This window comes from Magnolia sinica, chromosome 5 (genome assembly GCF_029962835.1).
Source record: "Magnolia sinica isolate HGM2019 chromosome 5, MsV1, whole genome shotgun sequence".
Taxonomy (NCBI): domain Eukaryota; kingdom Viridiplantae; phylum Streptophyta; class Magnoliopsida; order Magnoliales; family Magnoliaceae; genus Magnolia; species Magnolia sinica.
The window spans coordinates 89,427,866-89,450,791 of record NC_080577.1 but is presented as its reverse complement, the minus strand read 5'-3'; the positions used below and the strand labels follow the sequence as shown (position 1 = coordinate 89,450,791).

The 22,926-nt window shown below is 38.8% G+C and overlaps 2 protein-coding genes across 5 annotated transcripts in view; both read left to right on the top strand.

The window, feature by feature from the left end:
* The first annotated feature begins 515 nt into the window (after window positions 1-515).
* Window positions 516-16,452, top strand: LOC131246271 (transcription factor GTE10-like). Of its 4 annotated transcripts, XM_058246208.1 has the most exons (11): window positions 517-1,115; window positions 1,476-2,758; window positions 2,871-2,919; window positions 3,022-3,177; window positions 13,020-13,090; window positions 13,781-13,850; window positions 13,962-14,042; window positions 14,140-14,255; window positions 14,369-14,435; window positions 14,579-14,709; window positions 15,601-16,452. In XM_058246208.1, the coding sequence occupies exons 2-11, from the start codon at window positions 1,535-1,537 to the stop codon at window positions 15,874-15,876; spliced, it is 2,241 nt and encodes a 746-aa protein (XP_058102191.1). In that variant the 5' UTR covers window positions 517-1,115; window positions 1,476-1,534; the 3' UTR covers window positions 15,877-16,452. The 4 variants fall into 4 exon arrangements, with proteins under 4 accessions (XP_058102190.1, XP_058102193.1, XP_058102191.1 ...); XM_058246207.1 differs by having other exon boundaries at window positions 516-2,758; window positions 3,022-3,162; XM_058246206.1 differs by having other exon boundaries at window positions 517-2,758.
* A 1,842-nt stretch (window positions 16,453-18,294) lies between these two features.
* Window positions 18,295-22,926, top strand: part of LOC131246272 (3-oxoacyl-[acyl-carrier-protein] reductase 4-like) — a 28,200-nt gene continuing 23,568 nt past the window's right edge. The window contains exon 1 of the mRNA XM_058246211.1: window positions 18,295-18,707. Coding sequence (XP_058102194.1) covers window positions 18,515-18,707 — 193 coding nt within the window. The 5' untranslated portion in view covers window positions 18,295-18,514. The remainder of the gene's footprint in view (window positions 18,708-22,926) is intronic.

Sequence of the window (22,926 nt, the reverse complement as noted above, 5' to 3'; positions counted from 1 at the left end):
CGGTGTTCACTGAATCGCCGTTGTTTCCTCTTGTGTGGGTGACTTGAGTTTTGGATACACCTAAGTTTTGGTATTATGTTATAAAATGATCTCGCAAAACGGATGAAAGGGGTTGATTTGTCACAAAACGGAAGCATCCTTGTGCAGGAGCTTCTTGCGAAAGGCTTCCGGGGGAAATCCGCGCCCGTCTAAGGTTATTTTCCCAGTGCGCCCCAGCTAATGCGCAGCCCGGATCCCTGACACGCCTGCCAGGCAGGTACTTGCCCCGCGAAGCTCCTGTTCGATTACTCCTCGCGCGAATCGCCTCTGGCGTTTTCGTGGCCACGAGGTCAAAGGAGCGGGGGATGTAAGAAAAGCTCGACCCTAGGCATCGTAATCCAAGGGTAAAAAAACACACATATCTAGAACCGTCGGATATCTCTAGTTTCGACGGTCAGGATCGCTCGTTCGCGTCGTGGAGCGAGGCCGTGGGCTTTAAGTAGAGAAGCAAACTCCCCAAACCATCGCTTGTCTTCTTTTCTTCTCTTCGTTTCGGGGTTGCTTTTCATTTCCTCTCTCTCTCTCTCTCTCTCTGTCTCTCTCTCTCTCTACAGAGAATGAGAAAGAGCGAAACAAGGGTTTTCTAGGGTTTTTCGTCGTCGCTGCTCGAGATCCAGGTTTTGTATTGGATTTCCAGTGTTTGTTTCGCTCTCCAGTTGCAATTTCGTCCCTTTGCTTGATTTCTAGGGTTTTCTTCCTAGGGTTAATGTTAGAGCGACGGCTAGGATTTTTTTTGTAATTTCATTTGTTCGTTTCTGCCGCTTCATGCATTTACGCCGTTTTCATATTGATGTTGCAACTGGAGGTAGGAAGAGGGTTCTTTAACCAGTCGGGGGAGTTGAGGATTGCATCTTTTGAGGGGATTCCAGCTTAGGGTCTGTGTTTTGCCTGTCTTTGTGGTCTGCATCTGTCGAATGCGTTAAGGATTAGGGTTTTGATTCTGAGGGCTGGGATCTTGAAATCGATTTCATTGAAGAAGAGGTGCAGCTGGATTTTGTTGGAAATCTTTAATTCTGTTATCCTCCCCAGAGAAGACACACAGAGGGCTCAATCTTAATCTATCAATGAAGAAAAAGGTGAGTTTTTGGTGTGGACCTTATCATAAAAAAATGAAAATTGATGGCTTGAATTTGGAATGAATCTTTAATTTGGTAATTGGTCTGGAACGAAAACAACATTTGATTGTGATCTGCTCAAAATAGAAGGGAAATAATAGGTCATTTATGGTGTAAATCTTGGTTCTGATCTCGTCAGAAAAGGAAAAAAGGGATTGTGGGTTTGCTGGAAATTTTAAAATTGATCTTGTTTGGAAGGGAAGTTTCTTGGGCTGGTTGTGTAGCTTGAAATTTGCATCTTATTGTGAAGAAAAAGAACTGAGTTTTTGCCAGATGGTTGATATGTGCAGAATTAAGGAATTGTTTTTATGGCACCAACAGTTTTTGTAGAGTACACACAGCAGGAATCCAAGAAAATTTCTCAGGGTTTTTCATTCACGATGATGGGAAAAACTCATAGATTCTCCAAAGGAGGCTATTCTTCTGGCTATGTTACTGATTACCGGCTTGCCGTTGAGACCATGGGCGAATCAGAAGGTTTCGGTAGCTCTGGCCGCGTCGAAACAGAGGTGACCGCATCAGAGGATTCTTGTGCTCCAAAAAGGAAGTGCATAAGTTTGAATGCCAATAAGTGCGACAGTTTTAATATCCCATCACAAGTCATCTCCGTTTCAAAGATGTCTCGCTCTGAAAGGAAGGAGTTGGGACTGAAGCTGAGATCAGAGCTTGAGCAGGTTTGGAGCCTTCAGAAGAAAATAGTGTCGAGGTTCACAAATGGGATAACTTTGTCATCTTCGAGTGATATCCGTAGTTGTAACAACGGGCGAAAAAGGCCGGCATCACAGTTATCATCTGGTCAGGGGAAGAAACAGGTCCCTGTCGTCCCAGATGCACCCTCTTTAAATCGTGGTCTGTCGGGGTGTTATGATTCAAACCAGGCAACTGCATGTAGTAGCAAGCAGTTGATGAATCAGTGTGAGACGCTGCTGAAACGGTTGATGTCGCATCAGTTTGGTTGGGTTTTCAATGACCCTGTTGATGTGGTGAAGATGAACATTCCAGACTATTCCACTGTTATTAAGAATCCAATGGATTTTGGGACAATAAAGAGCAAGTTAGCTTCGGGTGCATACTCCAGTCCATTGGGCTTTGTTGCAGATGTGAGGCTTGCTCTCTCTAATGCAATGACTTACAACCCACCTGGAAATGAATTTCATACAATGGCAGACACTCTTAGCAAATTCTTTGAAACAAGATGGAAATCTATTGAGAAGAAGCTCCCGACAACTGTTTCACAGTCGATGCCTGCGAAACCAGGAATTTCTAGAGAAGTGGATGCTGCCAAACCGTTGGTACAGTCTAAAAAGAAGAAACCCTCTTCGACAAACCAAAAGGTTAAGACAGAGAGTATAAAGTGCAAGATGACTGATGAGGAGAAGCAGATCCTGAGCAGAGATTTAGAGTCTTTGCCTGATGACATGCCAGAACACATTCTTGATCTCCTAAGGGGCCATAACAATGAGAGCCAAACTGGCGAGATGGAGATTGAGATTGACATGGATGCTATCAGTGATGAAACATTGTTCAAAGTGCGGAAGCTTTTGGATGATTATTTGCGGGAGAAGCAAATCAATCCAGCTAAAGCTGAGCCTTGTGAAATGGAGGTATTGTGTCTTATTTTGGTCAATAACTTAACCTTTTGTTGATTTTACTTTTTATTACCGTGTTATCTGCCTCAATGTCTATATGCTGAGTTCACTGGTTGTTTATATGCAGCTTTTGAATGAGTCGGGGCTCAGCAACTCGTCGATGCAACCTTGCAAAGGTTCCATTTATCTTTGACTAGTTTATCTTAAGCATTAGATACCCATGCTGCAGTTCAGGATTTTTTTTCCTCAGTTGTCATCTTATCGTTCTCGTATTGTAGGCAATGAGCCAGTTGATGAGGATGTAGATATTGTTGGAAATGATCCTCCAGTCTCGAGCTACCCTCCTGTAGAGATAGAAAAAGATACAGCCCATAAAACTAGCAAATGTAGTAGTTCAAGCAGCTCCAGTAGTGATTCAGGTTCTTCATCCAGCGGTTTGTGATTGTTTCTCTGCCTGATGTTTTTATCTCTCTTTCCTCTCCATTACTGAGCTCTAAGGTGGCAAAATTTCAATATTGTCATTTGGACTCATAACTATTCTTTAAAAAAGAACTTTTTGTTGAAAGAAATATGCAACTTAGAAAAACTTATCCAATTGCATGCTTCAAAAAACTGTTCAATGTGCTTATTCTGGCTGGATCTAGAGACGATGGATGGTTCAACTGTGAAAAATATGGACATTGCAAGTTTTTTCACCTCCTTTCAAAATATAACTCCACTGCTATGTGTAGTGGGATTGGTGGTTGCATGAAATCATTTTTGTCTTTCCAACATGCTTTGTTTTGCTAAAGGTTGTATGAAATATCACTCTACTTTCTGTCACTATGTTTGCTGTATTAACAATTAGTTTTAGTTTTCTATAACACTATAACAAGGAGTTCCAAACACAAAAGAGGGAGTTCCAAGGCACTCTAGTTTCAGTTTTTACCCTTATAGGTATTTTAGGATATGCTACTATTTCAAAAGGGTCTTTTAGGAAATTCCTATACACATCTAGTATACTCTTTCATGTGTGGGCCTGACTGTGATGCAGGGTCCACAAACCTTCAAGTTCACCTAGTATCCCAAAAATAGGCCGATCCAAAACACAGGTGGGTCACAGCACAGTGAACTCCTGAGAGGGGACGCCCACCATCAAAACCTTTTAGACTGTGCGAGCCTACTGTATTTTTCAAATGACATCTAAACCATTCATAAAATGAGTCCCACTAGGATGAATGGACATGCTAAAAATCACGCCATTACAAAACTTAGCTGGTGTCATGATTAGGGGGTCTAGACACATTTTACATGGTGTTGCCCATCTGATTTTTGTATTGGCCTGATTTTTTTTGGCTCCAAGGAGAGCAAGAAGGGGCTCACATGATGGACACATCACGTTGTGGCCCCTCCAGAAAATTATAGAATAAGCATATAACATTCTTACCACAATTTAATTAGTGAAATTTTAATGAATTTCTTTTATAATCAAAACTCTTCCAGTTAGGTATTTTAATGAAATATTTATTGTGCAATATTTAGAAACATTTTAAAATCCCGGCACCTTTCAGGAGTTGAACTTTATTTAAATTATTGCAACTTTATTGACTATGTGATATTTTAAATGTTTAAATTTTAAAATCGAGCAAGATTTTAAATAAAAGAACCATCATTAGGATGGTACAGTATTTAAAATATTTAACTTTTAAATCTCTTTTACTAAAACAATCATTTACCATTTTCTCTTGTTGTAGTTTTAATTAAATATTTTAATTATAAAAATAATTAATTTAATTAGTGAAGTTTCAATATTATTTTTGAATAGTTTTAGCTTTATTTATTATATGATAATTTAATTTAATTTTAGATATTGTGCAAGTTTTTGAAATATTTTATTAAAAGTGATAACCTCACTAGGATGGTAAACTATCTTAAATATGTAGTTATAAAATTCTCTTTTAATAAAACATGATTTTACCATTTTGTGTTACGGTATTTTAATTGAATAATTAATTAAATTTGGGAAATTTCAATATATTTTTCTAATAAATATTTTAATAATTTTAAAATTATTTATACAAACTGTGTTACATGAGCATTTGGACATGTCCGGTTGATTAGTTATATAAAAATGCACCTAGAATTGCAAGCCTTCTTCCTATTCGTAGAGCTAATTCAAGCTCACCATTATTGCTTTTCAAGTTATTGATAAAATGTCTTAAAACTTCATAACATACTTTAAATGTACAATTATGTGTAACATTTAATCTTAAAATTGTCTTCATTCAACACATTTATAATGTTCAGTGTGGAAATTTTCTCTCAAAAAAAGTTCAATGCGGAAGTTTTTTTTTTTGCTTGAGAGGTTGGATTGTATATTTATATTTTGTTCACTTGTTGTTTAAATGCCTCTTTTACGTGGAAATAAAAGAAAGATATGGGGTACTAAATTTGAAAGGATGCCATTTTCTAAAGTAGCAGGGGTGGTTGGATACAACTATGGCCCGTTTTGATGACTTCTAATATGGCACTGAACAGCGTTCAATCCTATATTGGTCGGAATTATCTGTTTTGTGAGCATTTGTATGGCGAAAGGAAGTCATAAAAACATGAATTTGGGATTATTTCTTGGTTGTGTGGAACTGAGTAGAAAGCTATTTGTCTGCTCAGCGAAGTGACGTTTCTGAACAAGGGTGGTTTGATGCTGTAGACTGGAAGTGTTAATACTCAAGATCTCAGGAGTTGTACATAGAAGAATTTAACTCTAATTTGTCCGTCCAAATTGTGGGATGCACTCTAGATAGGTTGCTGTTCCAAAATGAGATTAGTTTAACTATTATCATGTCTGATTTGTGGAGCCTTTCGTTGCAAATTCAGACCATTGGCTTGTTTCACTTCAACCTCCATGAATTGTCAGCCAACTGCTACCTAGGTTTTTTTTTTTTTTGGAACAATAAAAGTGTAAAGGTTATCAAATCAATGTAATTCTTTGCCACAGTCTTTCCAAAGTGATGCCCACAATTTGGGTGGTTTATTTTTATGAGCTATTTTTGTACCATTGCTGTAATTTGTAAGTAGCTTCGTGTCTACCGTCACATTCCATTATGTAGTGACGTCGTCTCTCCTTTTTCTTGTTATTACACAACCTAGCCCACCATCCAACTTTAAAATGGTTGTGACTCATCCTCCTCTCATGTGCCACTCATGTTGGGCTATCCAGAACATCAATTGTGGGTCACATTATTGATGGAGCTTATCACGAAAATCACGAAAATTACACTAACCGGCCAATTCTACCAATCCAATTAATGGTCATGAAAATGGATGGTTAAAAGTAAAATAGTGACTAGTGAGTGGTTCAAATTTCAGAAGTTAGATTATTACTGTTACATGCTAATGTAATTTTTGGGTTATGCTCCATCAGTAATTGGGCCATTGATTTGGATAGCATGGAAGATGTGCCACCATTTTTAAAAATTGTTCTGAGTTGCCATAGGAGTGAATCTACATATGATAGTTAATTTTCATTTTGAAAATAGGGGTGACATTGCCTTATGTTTGGCACACATGTTTGGCCATTCAGACCCTCCATGTTTTGGTGCACGTTATGTATGGAGCATGCCTCAAAAATCACATTGATCCACCAATCTTTTTTTTTTTTTTTTTTGAGAGGAATTGATCCACCAATCTTAACATCCAATTGATGCTTATCATATGGATGCTTAAAAGTGAGATAGTTGTTCAAATTCCAAGGGCATAGTTAAATGCTTACTATTGTCCACTTAGTGTAATTTTTGGCTTATGCTCCATCCACAATTGCAACAGCGATTTGGACAAATTAGATTGTTGTGCAACTACACCACATGTATGATCTTGGATAAATTCCCACCTACACTTTACATAAAACCAGGCGCATGTGGCAATCATCTGATAGCTGCATGAGGTAGACTCCTTAAACTACCTCTATGTTTCATTAAAAAATGACTTTTAGACATTGTCATCCAAACAACATTATAAGAAAAATAGAAAATATACATTGGCAGCCAAACATCACTTTTAGATAATATGAGTTCTTTGGAACTATGTTCCCACATTTGCATTTCCACTTAATGAAGTTCTCAGGAAACTTAATTGTGAATTGCCATTCAAATGGGGCCTTGTGTAACAGTATAAAGGGTGAATTGTGGTTTTTATATAATAGAATGTTCTAATGTTAATGACACAAGAATATCAAGAACCTAGATTGTTACAAAATGATGTGTTGATAATGTTGGAGAATGTTCCTTTTTGATAGTGTGAAAAAGAAACTTCATTAAACTTGAGTTGGAAAGGAGCCACCATGAAGGTGCTATTAACTATATGTTAATTATATGGTAAATATATTTGAAATCCACACAAGTGTCTTAGAGTAAATTATTTTTTAAAAGTACACCAGTGAGCCATTAGTATTACCAAAGTTGGTTATTTTCTCTAAGTTTAGAAAATACAAAATTGGGTAAATATGTTGGAAATTTGTCCGCTCAAAGCTTGTTCTTGCTGGTAAAAGAAAGAAATATTTACTGTAAATTGTTTAAAAAATAACTATATTGGAACCTTAGGGTTCCCATGTTTATCGCTTGACATCAGGGAGCTCCCTGTGTGCATGTGCCTCCTTAGCTGTATGTCTTGTAACTGCCCCACTTTGACCCTCATCTGCTTGCTTATCCCCTAGGGTATTATGTCTTATTAGTTGGAGTGGGGTTAGTGTGGGAAGTGACATTGTTGGCATGTGAGTGTTGTCACTTGTCAGTGCTAGCCTTTGCCATGGCTGGCAAGGTGTTCATTAACGGTACGGTGGCTGTAATGGCCACCACCGCTACTGTTACAATATGGGTTGTAATGGCTGTTATGGTATTTTTTATTTTTTATTTGAGAAAAAAAACATGTTTTTGGACCATGACGGGACCGTTGCAGGCAGTTTTTTTTTTTTTTTCTGTAACAGCCGTTAGGGCTGTTTCAGCCCTGTAATGCATAACGGTCATGGCCGTTATTGTTACATAACCGTTTTTGTATACCTTGATGCCTGGTTCGCTAGCCCAGCTGAAAGACGGAAGTTGATCTCTGTTGCGCAGCTAGAGCGTGTGGTATTTTACTTGAATGATGTAGGTAGGGTCCAGTTGTGTCATGCTTGACTCGTCCCAGCCTCGTTGATTTGGCCTGCTCTCTCTCTCTCTCTCAACCCTTTTACATTAGTTTGGGCCCATTTGTATTCATGTGCGGCATCTGGTCTATTGATTGGCCCATTGCATATTCATGGAGTGCATTTGGGTCTATAATATGATGGATCGATCATAGTTGGAGATGCGTAAAGAATATTCTAGACTCAAGGATCATAGCAATCCAAATATATGGATTTTCATTGTTTACAAATTTAAGTGTTGGGTCCTAGCCTAAAAGATTTTTATGTTATTTCCAATCCATGGTGGGTCTCATCAAACCAGTGGTCTAAACCACAAATTTGTAAACCATTGTTTACAAATTTGTTTATGTTCCACTTCAACATGGTGGGTCCCAGGTTTATGGAATGCTAAGAGGCTTATGGGCTGAAGCTTTTTTAGAAGGATTTCCAAGATTCCACTTTGCGGATATTTATGTATGGTGTGATATTGGACACTTTCAAAAACACCTTGCCACTTTCCTCGATTTGTCAACTTCACTATGTTCCCGTTCACTGAAGAGAATCGTGCCATCCAAAAATCGAAGGCACAAACTATATGAAAATTGGCATTTTCCATCTTGAAGCTTTTAACCAACCCTTCCACAATTGATTTTGATAACAATTCGCTCATAGCCTTTGTTGCCCCTTGGTGTGAACTCATTGGGCTTCTGCAGAAACCTTTAGGCTTCCCATTAAATTGGATAAAGAAATGAGCCAAGCTAACACATTCTAGAATCCACTTCAGTTAATTCCAAAGCCCAACTACCTTAACATATATAGTTCAGAAACACCTAATCCATGTGGTCGCATACCTTTTCCAGGGCTAACTTACACACACACACACAACCTGATTTGCCTATCATATTTCTTGACTCTCTGCATTCACGTGCTATAAGAGCCCATCCATGATCTGTCTACCATGCACAAATGCCCCTTAATTTCAGCTCAACTCTGTACAAGAACTTCCTAAGTATTAGTCTTGTCACAAGAACTATCGCCAATACTTCATAAGGGCTAATCAGACAAACTGGTCTACTATCTTTGATGTTCTCGAGTCGTTCCTTGGGGATTAAGGTGATAAAGTTTGTCCCCAAATCTTTTGAAAGCACCCTCCCTTGTATTCAGAATCTAACATACAAGCCTTAAGGAGTAAGGATATCGTTCTTCATATTGTCCTAAAATGCTAGAAAAAAATTAGTGGAAAACCATTCAAACTAGGAGTTTTGTCTCATCTTGTATCCAAAATTGCCACCTTAATGTTCAAATATGGGTTCTAGATGGCTAGATGGGGGTTGGGTGGTAAGGGAAAGTTCAACTTGTAGAGCATCAGGCATATGGAAGACAATTATTTTGGTAGCCCCTAGGTTTAGGGAAGGGGTGGCTTCTTCGCTTGGTGATGGGAATCATATTCGCTTTTGGGAGGATATTTGGTGTGAGGGTAGACCGTTGGAGTTTCAGTTCCCAAGGCTTGCATGACTAGCTCCAAAGAAAAATGTAACAATTGCTAGTTGCTACTCTCAAAGCGGCGATGCTAGTTTTTGGTGTCCTCACCATTGGGACTTGTCTGATGAGGAAGTGGGTGGGTAACTTCTGTAGGCTATTGGTGCACCTACATAAATATCATCCTTCTTCAGCCTTAAAGGATTCAATGGTTTGGAAAGTTCATTCATCAACAAAGTTCTTAGTTTGGTCATTCTACCAATATTTACGTAAGTGGTGGCTATTGGTGCATCTCCCAAAGTAGTGGCTTTTGCATGGTTGGTAGGGAGAAAGTGGATCCTAACCAGAGATAATCTCGAAAAGAGGTCTGTGATTCTACCAAATATTTGTACCATGTGCATGACGTATGCAAAAAGGGTCGGATATGAGGAGAGTGAAGTTTGCTCCTTGCTTTTCGTTCTATGGTGCACCTCGCAAAGTGGTGGCTTTTGCACAGTTGGTAGGGAGAAAGTGGATCCTAACCATAGATAATCTCCAAAAGAGGTCCAGGATTCTACCGATTATTTGTGCCATGTCCATGAACTATGCATAAAGTGTAGATCATCTCTTTATTTGTTGTTTGTTTGGGCGAATAAGTGCGGAATATTTTCCTAGCGGCAATCTTCAGAGTTGATTGGGTTAATGCCAATGACGGCGAATGACCTCTAATGGGCTTGACATGACAGAAGAATAGGAAAGGAAGAATGATATGGCGTTTGGTAATCATGTCTTGCTTAGATTAGATTGTAATTTACTAGGGTTGTATTCTTTTTCAGGGATGCAATAGGCCTCGTTTCTCAACAGAAAAGGATCTTGGGAAGAGAGAGTTTGAAAGACTTATTAAAGGGAAGTGATGGAATGGGCGTTCGTGTTAAAGGATGTGAAAGTTTGTAAAATCACGTCTTTGCTTAGATTAGATTGTAATTACTAGGGTTTATTCTTTTTCACCATGATGATTGTTAAAACGGCTAATGCGGGTACATTTTCACACCGAGCTCGAGTGGGGTGGCCTATGGGATGTAGGGGCACACTTGGGGTGGGTGGCTCGCATAACCCATGGGTTTGGGGCCCATGAGGGGGCGGAACTCATGGATTTGGGGCTCACGAGGAGGGTTTGGCCGAGGACCTAACCCATGGAATTGGGGCCTGGGCTATGAGATAAAGGGATTAATTTGCCATGCTCTAGCAGTTCGAGCTTTTAGAGCAAGTGGTTAATTGTCCTGCATCAGTGGCCTTTTGAGAAAATAAAAATAGTTATCCATAAAAAAAGGCACCTTAATCTCTTCCTCCCCACAAGGTGTTGTCAGTGAGTTTGCCTCCTCTAAGTTATCCTGGTTAAATGACAAATTATCTAGCTTCAGCCTGTTCCACTCTTTTGCAATTAATAGATTAGAGTAGAAAATTTCAATTGCTCTACATACATTAGCATGCTCAGAGATCCTTTCCCCATCAACTGCAATATTATTGATCATGTTTTGTCTTCTAGCATTTACCATACCATTTATAAACATCAAATGATAGATTGTCGAATTATCTTTCCAATGAGAACAAGATGAGCCCGAACGGATAAGTATTAAGAGAGTTATGGCCGTCTTTGTGCTAACTTTAAAAGACGTTGATTAAGTGGCCATCTGACTCAGACCAATCAGATTGCACCATGTGGTGCCCCTTCTTAGTGGATGGCGGTTGTCACCTAGCTAGCACTTCTTCTTCTTCTTCTTCTCATATCTGGGGTCGTCATCAATGTCCAACAATTACAGACTCTGATTAGTGTTCAACAATCACATATTGTGATTGATATCCAGCAACTGTAGGCCTCTACACCCAAGTGATCCTCACATCAAGATCATCACTTCCAACAATAGATTCTTAACATGCAGATCTGAGACATCTTCATGATCTCAGATGAGTAGCAAGTAGATTATCTTCATGATCTTACATGAGTTTCCAAATCTACTTCTTCTTCCTCATCTTCTTATTTTCTATAAGATCTTCTACTTCCTCAATTTTGTTTCTTTTTCTTAAAATATCATTAGATCATATCAAACCACGTCTAGATCTGAACTCAAACTGCATCCAGATCTGTAGTCCAAACCTGCATTTCATTGACGCCCAGATCTGTCCCTATCTCATGTCCAGATCATGGCCTAGCTCTATCCTGTTTCACGTTCAGATCAAAGGACCATCCAAATGTCTAGAGCAGGGACCATCTAAACATCCATCCATGGCCCAACCATGGCCCATTTCACTAAACCGCAGTCTATTCCATTGACTTATGACCCATTTTATTTGCTCATGCCTTATTCATTGGCCTATGACTTATTTATTGACCCATGGCCATTCATTTGTCCGCAGCCCACTTGATTTTCCCACAGCCCATATGATTAGCCCTTAACGTTTTCGATTAACTTGCAGCTTATTTGGCTTGACTGTCATCTGGATCGATCCTTCTAATATCTAAATTTACATGCATAGCTGTGTATGCACTTGCCTATTCTATTGTTATACATGCTTGCCATGCGCATTATAATACAACTTCGTATGATCATTTGATGGGGCGGGGAGGTTAGCGTGGGCTAAGTGCCTTGCTTCCGGATATGGTATGGGTAATGGCAGGGAGGGCAAGTGATTCGTCTTTGTAATGGGGGAGGGGAGTGTGTGATGCTTTAGTTTGATGGGGCTGTTTGTTTGTGCTTTTGTTGTATTCTTTGCTGCCATTTTGGCGCCTGCATAATAAAATTTCAGTTACCTTTCCCAAAAAAAGGAAAAAAAGAAGAGGAAAATGAGAAAAAATGGCCCATAAATCTTGTTGTAATCCTGCAATTTGGATACTGTGGGTCCTCTGTTTTGGGATGGTGACCTACCTACAGTGGGTCCTGCAGTTTGGCAGCATTTGATTTGAGTTGGCTTGTGCCACTTTGCACAGCATCTGAATGCCTGATCTATTAATTGTCACAGTCCACAGTATCTATAGTTCATATTCAAATATGCTCTCTGGAGCATAAATGTTCGCTTTCCACTCTGCATGATTTGGATTTAAGCTGAAAACTAATGTTTGTATAAACTGCATTTTGGAAAGTGCAGCATCCAAAGGTGTGCACAAAAAAAGGGGCATTTCCAACCAAAATGGCATTGAACGCTGTTGAGCACCAATGTAGGTGTCACCCAAACACACCTGACTAAATGCACAGTTCACTAGGAGGTGGCCTTTGGTTTCAAAAATATTGAATGTCTAATTACCATTCCAAGAACAAGAGACCTGGTAATTTATTAATTAATATCATGCATTGTGTTGATGCGCATAATTTACTAGAAACTTTGAACTGCATTCTTTTAGTTTAATAATAACTGAATTTAGATTCTCTTTTTACGACCTTGAGAAATCTTGACTGTATGGAATGGCTTCTGCTTTTGAAAATTGGTAAGGAGCTGCCCCCTATAAAACAAAAGCTAGTAATGACTGTGGCTGGTCAATTGTAGAACCGTACAAGGATTTTGAGAATTTGTCACTGATTTCACCAACTTCTTTTTATTTTTACTGTGGTTCTATTTCATCTGTCTCAACGCTTAAGAATCTCTTCCAGTCTCATCATCAATTTTAGGTGCCATTTCCTTTTGCAGATTCAGACTCTGGTAGTTCTTCTGGAAGTGAATCAGATGGTGCTAAAGTTTCCCCTTCAAAGACTGACAAGGTATTTTCTACTCTCTTTCTATTCCAAGGATTGATAGTAATTAGTTTGGCACATGGAGAGTTGGATGCCATGGGCATTTGGATATGCTTCAGATAATTAGACTGATGCTTTGATGATGCCATCAACATTTGGATGCCATGAGCATTTGATGTTGCTTTGATCTTTTTCATCTTTTTGCTATAAACTTCCGGTGGGCACCTTTCAGCAGAATCAGTACTATCAATGGGCTAGGCAGGTCGACTGGGCTCCTGGGCCCTGCCTGCAGATGTCTGGGCTTGGGTTCAGTTTTAGGTCTGCAGGCTGGGCTCATGCCTGATTCTCATGACACAAATATGCTGGCCTATAGGGACAGGCTTAGATTTATCAACAATTTCTATTGAGGCCTGGCCCAAGACTGAATGTAGTGTTGTTTGTAATTTCCATGGCCAGGCTTGGCTTCCAGGTCTGTGTGACAGAAGCCTGTAAAATAAAAGGGCATGGCTTGGGTTGGCCTTGGCATGGCCCGTCAGTCCACCTTCCTCTGTTTCATTAAGCACATGCTTTGCTTCTTTGCTAGAATTGATGTTCATTGTTAGATTGACAAGTCTGTTGACAGCTGTATTCACCTTCCTGTCATTCCTCTCGCACATCCTTCTTTACTTTTCTAAAGAGTTCATATTCTGTTCAATTTTCCCTCTACTTTTGGTACAGGAAACCATGCATTCCAGAGCAGCTTTGGACCACGAGAGGAGCGATCTTGTGGATCCACACAACGGAAATCGTGAGTCCTTTTCTGTGCTATTATTGTGGCCTTCTACTGCCAAACAAAATTTTCTGCTATGAAATTATTGGCATGGTATCTGAATGCCCACCTTTTTTCTACCTCATACAGGTTCTTTAAGCGGGTCAGGTAAACTCGATCAGAGTGCCCATCCCAAGCCAATTGCTGCTGAGGCGGATGACCACCAAGAGGGTAAGCATGAGTTTGAGAAGAATACTGTGAGATGATGGGTGTTAAGCATTTCATTTTGGCACGCATCACCTTATCTTTTCACTATGAACGTTTTTAGGGGAGAATGCTCAATCTGAGAGGCAGGTCTCCCCACAAAAGCTCTATCGGGCAGCTTTGTTGAAGAGCCGCTTTGCCGATACCATCCTCAAAGCTCGAGAGAAGACACTTGACAAGGTTGGTTTTAAATTGCTTGGGTATTTTATGAAAACCCACCATACTTGCACCTCTGCATTTTGCAAGTGTTTTCAACTCCAATCGTTATTGGGTGCAATATGTTCTGAGATCAGGGTGAAAAGGGGGATCCTGAGAAGCTGCGGCGAGAAAGGGAGGAACTTGAAAGACAGCAAAGGGAAGGTTTGTACTTGGACCCTGTACTTGATATTCTGCCTTTTGCATCGTCTGTCACTTTCTTGTTAGAGGGTGGTCAAGGGTATCAGAATATTTTAAACTCCATTAGATGATTAAAAAGCTTGACGATTTCATTTATGTAAATCCAGAGAAGGCTAGACTGCAAGCAGAAGCCAAAGCCGCAGAGGATGCTCGAAGGGAAGCTGAAGCTGAAGCTGCAGCTGAGGCTAAACGGAAGCGGGAACTCGAGAGAGAAGCTGCACGCCAGGCCTTGCAGAAGGTTAGTGCAAGTTGAATCAGGGGCAGGTGGTGCCTTCTTGTTTAGAAGGTTGCAAGTCTTATATAAATAGAACACAGCTATTTACACACCGTAGCACTTGCAAGTTGGCAGTCATGCGTGTGAGTGATTCATCAGGTGGGCCCACAACCCACCATGTAGATACCCTGTACAAAAATGAGGTGAGTCCACTCATCAAGTGGGATATGGTTTATAAAACAAACAGAGGGCTAAGACATTTTTCTTAGCCATCCATTTGTTTTGCATGCTTTGGCTCATCTAATGAGTGGATCGACCAGATTTCTGGGGCCCTCATTTCCACTTCTCCACCCACCTGATGGATGGCTTCATTGTTCACCGAATGGGTACTTGTGCTGCAACTTGGGGCAGGTTGGGTCAGGTTGAGGGTCAAACCTAGTCCAACCTGACAAGAAGTCGACTCAACCCAATCTCTGACTGAACCTGAGCTCCATAACCCAGTGTATGAATATCCTCAATGCTAGCTCATCTTGGGTTAGTCAGAAAGTACACTATTTTTAGTAATTTAGTATCTTATACTATTAAGTACATTAATAATTTATGATACACTATTATTAGTAATTTAGTATCTTATGCAGTAAGTACAATAAATATAATAATGTATTTTACCTATGTAATATAGGGTTGGGTTTGTTTTTGGGTTGAGGCCTCGACCCTGTGGCTGGGCTGAGGGTTTACAGACTGAGCAAAACCCGATCTCAACCCAACCCAACCAGAATTTCAGGTTGGATTGGGTTGAGCCTGACCCAAGCTGCACCTTTAAGTGCAGATGGGCTGCTGGGCTATATGCATGTGTGGGTTAGTCAACCTTCTTGTTTATCTTATTTTGACCAACTATCATCCAATGCTTGGCAGATGGAAAAGACTGTGGAAATCAATGAGAACTGTGAATTCCTAAGAGATCTTGAAATGCTTGGTTCTGCTCCTGAACAATTACCAAGCTCGGTTGATGAGACGAGCCCAGATCACTCTCAAGATGGTTTAGGTGGTTTCAAACTCCTGGGGAGTAATCCTTTGGAGCAACTCGGTTTATACATGAAAGTGGATGATGATGATGATGAGGAAGAATGTGAGCAATGTGAGCCTGGCAGTGCCCCTCCAAACGATGTTGAGGAAGGTGAAATTGATTGATCTGTTTGGGTGTGCGCCCTTTTCTATATATATCTTCAATCACGGTGAAAGAATCTAATCAAGTTCAAAAGGAATCCGTCAATCAGGCACATGGGTTTTCTTCCTTCTTGGTAATTGGAGCAAGAACTCGTCCAGTTTCGTGTTCATGTCTGCACTGGACCATCCAAACATCCATCAGCTGGTTGGCTGTGAAGAATATGATTGTTGGTTTGGAGGTGGACAGATGTTGGGAAGGTATTTTTGGCTTCCGACCGGTATAGTTGCATGAAAGTTGAGATTTCTGTTTTACAGTTGAAGCAGCTGTTTCTTCCCCATGAAAGATGTGTTGTAGATTACTGATGGGATTGTGCGTAAGTATTCAAGTGGTTCTCATGCTGCACCTAGTCCTAAAGCAAAAGAGATGCTGTCTCTGAGGGTTTGTGGTCTTTTGCTAGAAAAGAGGGAAAAGGAGTCCTGTTGAATGGACACCGGGGGTGTTGATTGCTATTGGTATTTTGTTGAAATGGAAGTGTGAGGTCCCTAACTGTAAAAAGATACAGCTGATGATACATGGAAACACATTCCCTTTATTCTTCATCTTTCTTTTACTAGGTTTATTTATTTATTTTTACTTTCCTTAATTTATCTTAATTGCTTTGAGATGAGGGTGGGCAATTGAAAGATGATTCCTTTTTTTTTTTTTTTTGGTTCTTCTTCTTCTAATGGCTGTTTTAGGTGAAAAAGGTAAAAGTTTCCCCTTTGTAACAGTGACAAGTTAAAATGAAAGATGCATGCGGTTGTGGATCAAACCAACCACAGAAGAAAAGAAAAAAGTTCGTTCTTTACAGTTGAAATTTTAGGATGCATTATCAGTAATTTAATCAAAGAGGCAATGACAAGTTTTGGCAATCTTTGATAGTGTACATGCACGAGTTGGGCCTTCAAATTGCAGATTGATGATGTTTTGCCTTGGAGATTTAAGATTCGAATTATGGCCTACTTTTCATACATCCCATATCTGGATCAATTGGTAGGTGGGCCTCACATGGTACATGGACAAGATCCTGAACATTGTCTACTGTGTTGGCACGTGGGCTTTAATTGCTTTGGGATTTTTTAATGCGAGTGTCAAAAGCTTCCTCTTTCTTATTTTGAATCTTGAAAAGAAGGGGAAGTTGGTGAGCAGAAGCCAACTAAAAGTCTCTCACCTGTGTCTGGAGAGAATATGACTGGTTTGCCCTTTTTCGTCTCCACAAAATGCCCCCATTAAAACCAAACCCTGACAAAAATATCGATGATCTCTATACTTGTTGCTTTTCCAAGTGATGAAGGAATTTATTTAAAACAAAAGGTTCCATTTCTCTATACTTGTATGCCAAACACCATGAAACAAGACAGTCTAAGAGATATAAACCATGTATTCCAAGATAGATACACATGTCTAACCATCCCAGCCATTTGATATGATCCTAACAAAGAATCACAATCATGTCAGTCAGTATGATCATTCTAAGATCCTTGATGCCTGACTCATATTTACCAAGGCTGAAAATTGGATTCAGCAATTTGCAACATTTGTTGCAGTAGCAGTGATAATGAAGTGTTCAACTTATAAAGATTGGGTGGTTGGGTTCTTTAGGGTTTTGACTGGCTAACTTTAGGAGAGGCTTTTATTTATAAATTTATCCCAAGCTGGACTTGCTGTCTGTTTAGTGTCATTGAGCTCGGTTCAAAAATGTGTCAGGCCAATTGAGTCACAGGCTAGGCCCATGAATGCCTAGGAGGCCAAGTTCTTCACTTTTATCAGTGGCATTATGGTAAATCCTGACCCTCATTCGAAATAATAGCTTGTTCAACATTTTAAAGTAGACTGGAGGAGGTGACCCATCGGTCCCATTGTAGTAGGTAGTCCGATTCAACAATCCAACTGGCGTTCCAGCTGGGTTGACCCATGTTGGTATGGTTTAATTACAGATAAGAATTTCTTATGCGGAAAAGAAAAAAAAAAAAACAGAGAGATAACATAATACAACTACAAAGGCTGGCCATAACCACAACTATTTAGCTTCCAAGGCTAACTAAGGGTGGTTTTGGATGGTGGAAAAAGAAAAATCAAGATTTCTCAGTACATAAGTTCCCACAGATTTCACTTTAAAGTCGAGTCTGGACCAAAAAAATTAAAATAATTTTTATTTACAAAAATCGCCAAAGAAGAACAGTGGATGATCAGAACTTTCTATTCATTTATTTACTTTTCTGAGAACTGATCGACTGCAGCCGCTATGCACCACAACAGTGGTACATTGCATTTTCAGAGAAATAAAAGATTTTATTTTATTTTAGATAATTACCGCTGTTGCCGTCAAGCATCTTTTTCTTTTATTTATTTATTTATTTTGGTTAATTTATGAATGAAGAAACCCGGCTAACCGGGCGGTCCAGCTCCCTATCCGGTTATTAAAACGGCCGAAACCGGTCCTCTCCGGTCCGGACTTTAGGAGAACACTGAGCTTGGGTATTATCGTCCCTTCCCGTTCACCTCCGGACTTTCCAAAGTCCCCACAGCATCAACAAAACCCTCCTCTCTTCTTTAAATCCCAACACCTCTTATCTCCTCCTTCTGGCGACGTTCTCATTTCAGAAGACCTTGAAAGCTCTCATGGCTACCGGAACTGCCTCAATTGCCTTCAATCCTCCCGCCGCATCTGCTAAGGCTTCTCTTTTCGGAGCCCGATCCGTTCAGATGATCTCTCCGTTCCGGCGCTGTTGTCCGACCGTCTCCGGTGGTATTCGATCGATGCAGCTGATTCGACCTTGCTCCCTTCTGCATTCCAGATCCGAGAGTTTCTCTGGTAACGATTTCGTATTGTCCGAAAATCAGCTGCATTTTTCTTCGCTTTTCTGTTTTCTGTATTTGATTTTCGTGATCTGAATCAGTCTGGTAATTTCTTCGTTTTTTTTTTTTGCCCTTTTTCCTTTTGTCCGGACTTTCTATTTGATTTTAATTCCGCTTTGCATGTATGGAATTCTCAGTACTAGATTTAAGCAGTCTTTATATATGTCTAGGATTGTATTAATTTGACGGCTAGGATTAATCAGTGTTTTATATATATATATAAAATTTTGGATTATGTTTGCATATCATATGATGGGTAGCTGTAAATTTTTGAGTTCCTACTTAGCATGAATTTTCAGCTGACTTATTTGGAACGTTGGTGTGATTTTGTTTCAGTTCGGCCTAGATGGTCCTTTCTGATAGCTGAGTTTTCAAACCCAATTGGAAATCAGTTATGGTGGAAACATCCTGTTTTGAGTCTTTAACATAGGTAGGAACTTAAGAGGGGAATGTTTGGTGCTATGGGGTTCGAAAATTCGGCCCCAAATATCTGGGGCAGCACTTTGATGGTGACGATGGTGACTTGTAACTCTATTATGACTTGAGAATGTGAAGTCTCCTTGCCAATTGGTAACAGTAGAAAAGAGGAAGTATAAGATCCTCAAAATGAGCATGCATAGTTCAAGTTCTTGTTGGAGCAACCCACCATCTGTAGTGACTTTTTTGGTTTTAATGTTTTAACAAGTTACAACATTTATTTAAGGTTCACTATCACCACATACATCTTGATGGTTGACTAGGAAATCTTTTACGGGAAAAATAAAATGAACTTGCCCAATTTCAAGTTGATTCAACGAGTTGCCTTTTATTTTTATCTTATTTTTCCTTCAAACCGAGAGAGCTTGAGAACCTAAAAGAAATTTTAGCTGACATTGTCATAAACTTATTCAAACTTTAAGAAAACCAATCAAGTTTCTAAGCAACTCCAGCACTTTTGAAAAATTGGAGTTTATCATCAATCCCATAGATTTCATTTAAACAAAATTTTCTTAGATTTCTTGACCTAGGATTCAGTAATATACCAGTCCAAGTCTCAGCTGAGTTATTTGGATCCCCTCCTAGAGAAGGTGGCTCAGTTGAGTTATTTGGATACCCTCCATGAGAAGGAATCTTTGCAATGCTGAGGAGCTTATTATGCTTAATGTTCTATGTATCTCTATTGCACCCTTTAAAATGCCCTTCGGTTACGGAAACATATCTGCATTGTATGGGAAATATTGTGTATGTGGGAATGTATGGCAGTATGAGGAATGATGGAATTTTTCAAGGGAGCCTTAGGAGATGTTAAAAAAGACAAGATTACACGCTTAGAACTCAAAACATTAGGGGATGTTTGGATATGTAGAATCCAAGGGAAAAGAAAGTAAAAAAGAATAATTATCAAATGATGTTTTCCAGTAGAAGTATTAAAATGTGGATTCCGGTTTTTGTTTCTTGTTTAGGTCATCATCATCATCTAAGCCTTATCCCAAGTAATTGAGTTCGGCTACATGAATCTTGTTCCGCCATTCCACTTTATCAAGGGTCAAACCGTCAATTAGAGCATAACTCATTAAGTCTTTTCTTACTACCTCCATCCACGTCCTTTTGGGCCTCCCCCTTTCATTTTTCAAGCTTTCAACTTGTGCCAACTCAGTCCTTCTAACTGGCACGGTTCGCCGTTAAACTTGAGGAAGCCATCTAAGTCTACTTTCCCTCATCATATGACCCAATGGTGCTACTCCTAAGTTCTCTTAAATGCATTCATTTCTAATTCTATCCTTCCTCATCTTTCCACCCATCCATCTCAACATCCTCATTTCAACTTCACTCATCCTATGAATTATTTTTCCTTAACTGCCCAACATTCTATCCCATAAAGCATAGCTGGTCTTGTAGCTATCCTATAAAAATTCCCTTTCAGTTTGAGTGGAATTCTTGTTTGGATGGAAAGTGGAAATCTCATATTCTTCTCACAATACTCACTTAGTTTTTTGTGCCAAGAATCCAAAGTATGGAAAGGTGTAATGATTACTTGGTGGAATCCATCATTTTCTTTCATATTCAAACAACACAAATAATTACATCAAGGAAAATTCATTTCCTTTTCCATTGTTTGGCATGGAATCCATGATTTCCAAACATACCTTACAGAAAACAAGTATTCATAATAGTTTCCATTATATAGCGGCCAAAAGTAAACAAGTATTCATAGAAGTTTCCATCATATAGCGGCCAAAACTAAACAAGTATTCATAATAGTTTCCATTATATAGTGGCCAAAAATATGTGTAGTTGGGCAAAACTGATGTGCTTATATATAAAAAAAGAATTCAGATCATTTAAATCTCATATACAAGTAATAATACGCAAACAACACATCCAAAAATAAAAAAGAAGCAAAAATGTACCTTGGACTCATATCAAATACACACACACACACACACGTGCTTATATATAAAAAAAGAGTTCAGATCATTTAAATCTCATATACAAGTAATAATACACAAACGACACATCCAAAAGCAAAAAAGAAGCAAAAATGTACCTTGGACTCATATCAAATATATATATATATATATATATTCTAAAAATATTCTTTTTGAAAAACTTGAAAGAGCATAGCCAATCTATAGATCAGCCTACACTTGTCACCATATACACATATCAACCAATTTTGGTTAATCAACATATTTTTATTTTTAATAACTTTGTAAGTTTTAATTAAAAATAATTTTTCCGAATACTAAAAAATGTTTGGCCAATCTATAGATCGGCCTAGAAGCAAGAACATATAAATTTTCAACACTCTAGAGGATTTTTAGATTTTTCCCAATTTCTTCTATTTTCCACCTTTAGATTTGAACAAACTTGTCTGGAATCCATGTCAATGCATGAATGCATGGATATGGTAATTTGTTTCTTTGTAATCAATAGAAAAGAAACTAGTTCAAATGGAAAAGAAAAATGTTCTCATCAAATAGTTTGTCATTTTTATTTTTTATTATTTTTTTAATTTTAAATCTTTGATCATGGATTCTCCAAAAAAGAAAAAGAAAAAAAAAAGAGACTTGTTGCTAACAACTTGAGCTGCGTTGTTTAAATGCAACTACCAACAATGTCTCCAAAATTTTTTAGGAGATGTTTTTTTGTAAACATAAATTTCTCTCTTTTTTTCTTGAATTTCCCTAGATTTTTGCCAAGTATCATTGATACATATCGCATATATCATCAATATGAGGAAACTTAAAGGTGCCTGCAACATTTTGGCGAATATCGTATGATATGTGCGTTATCTCGTTTGATATTGGGAATTTTACAATTACCCTTGTATCTTGTGTCGGCGACTTGTGATTCCTTGATATATTGATACATGAAACACTGATTACTTTTTACATATGATGATATAATGGTGGAAAAGGTTGTCATTTGGGAAGGAGCATTAACTTAGCCAAGCCAACCTTGGCTAATCTTCACACCTACTATACTTCCCCTTTTTGAGTCTGTTCATAACAAAATGTCTTTTGTTCATTGGGGTTTTATCATAGATATGAATATCGGTATCATATTGGCCGATATGGCTATATTGTATCCGTATCGGCACGGGATGATATGCAATACAGGGTCGTATTGGCCCGATGCAAAAAAAATTGACCCGTATTGGCTAGTACTGGCCGATACACCCATAAAAGTGAAAATTTGAAATTTTTTTTTTTTTTTTTTTCAAAATTTCAATCGTCCCCTCTTCATTTTTTCATTTAAATTATGGAAGAAGCTTAAAAACTCATTTTAGGCTATATTTGGACCTATTTTGAGGTCAAAACAAATGATTTGAATGGGGTTCGACAAATCGAAGCGAAGTGGACCATAATATGAAAAATTGGAAGGAAGGGTAAACCTTCACTTTCTTTTGATATTTTCATCTTCTTCTTCTTCTTCTTCTTTTTTTTTTTTTTTTGGGTTCTATTTCAATGTAAGGGGCCCTAGTTCTCCAAATCATGCTTGATTTGTGTTCAATTAAGGCCCATTTAGTTGACCTTTAACAAGTCAAACCGATAGACAACATTCTCATCAAAGAATGGTCCGATACATCATTATATGCATGTCCAAAATACAGAAAAATGATTGATTCTTGAATATCTTATTAGTCTCTCTCTCTCTCTCTCTCTCTCTCTCTCTCTCTCTCTCTTTTCCCC

Coding starts and splice junctions, on each gene's coding strand:
- LOC131246271 (XM_058246206.1), top strand. CDS start 1,463: ATGGCACCAACAGTTTTTGTAGAGTACACACAGCAGGAATCCAAGAAA. Junction 2,759..2,870: donor CTGAGCCTTGTGAAATGGAG/GTATTGTGTCTT, acceptor GTTTATATGCAG/CTTTTGAATGAGTCGGGGCT. Junction 2,920..3,021: donor GTCGATGCAACCTTGCAAAG/GTTCCATTTATC, acceptor CTCGTATTGTAG/GCAATGAGCCAGTTGATGAG.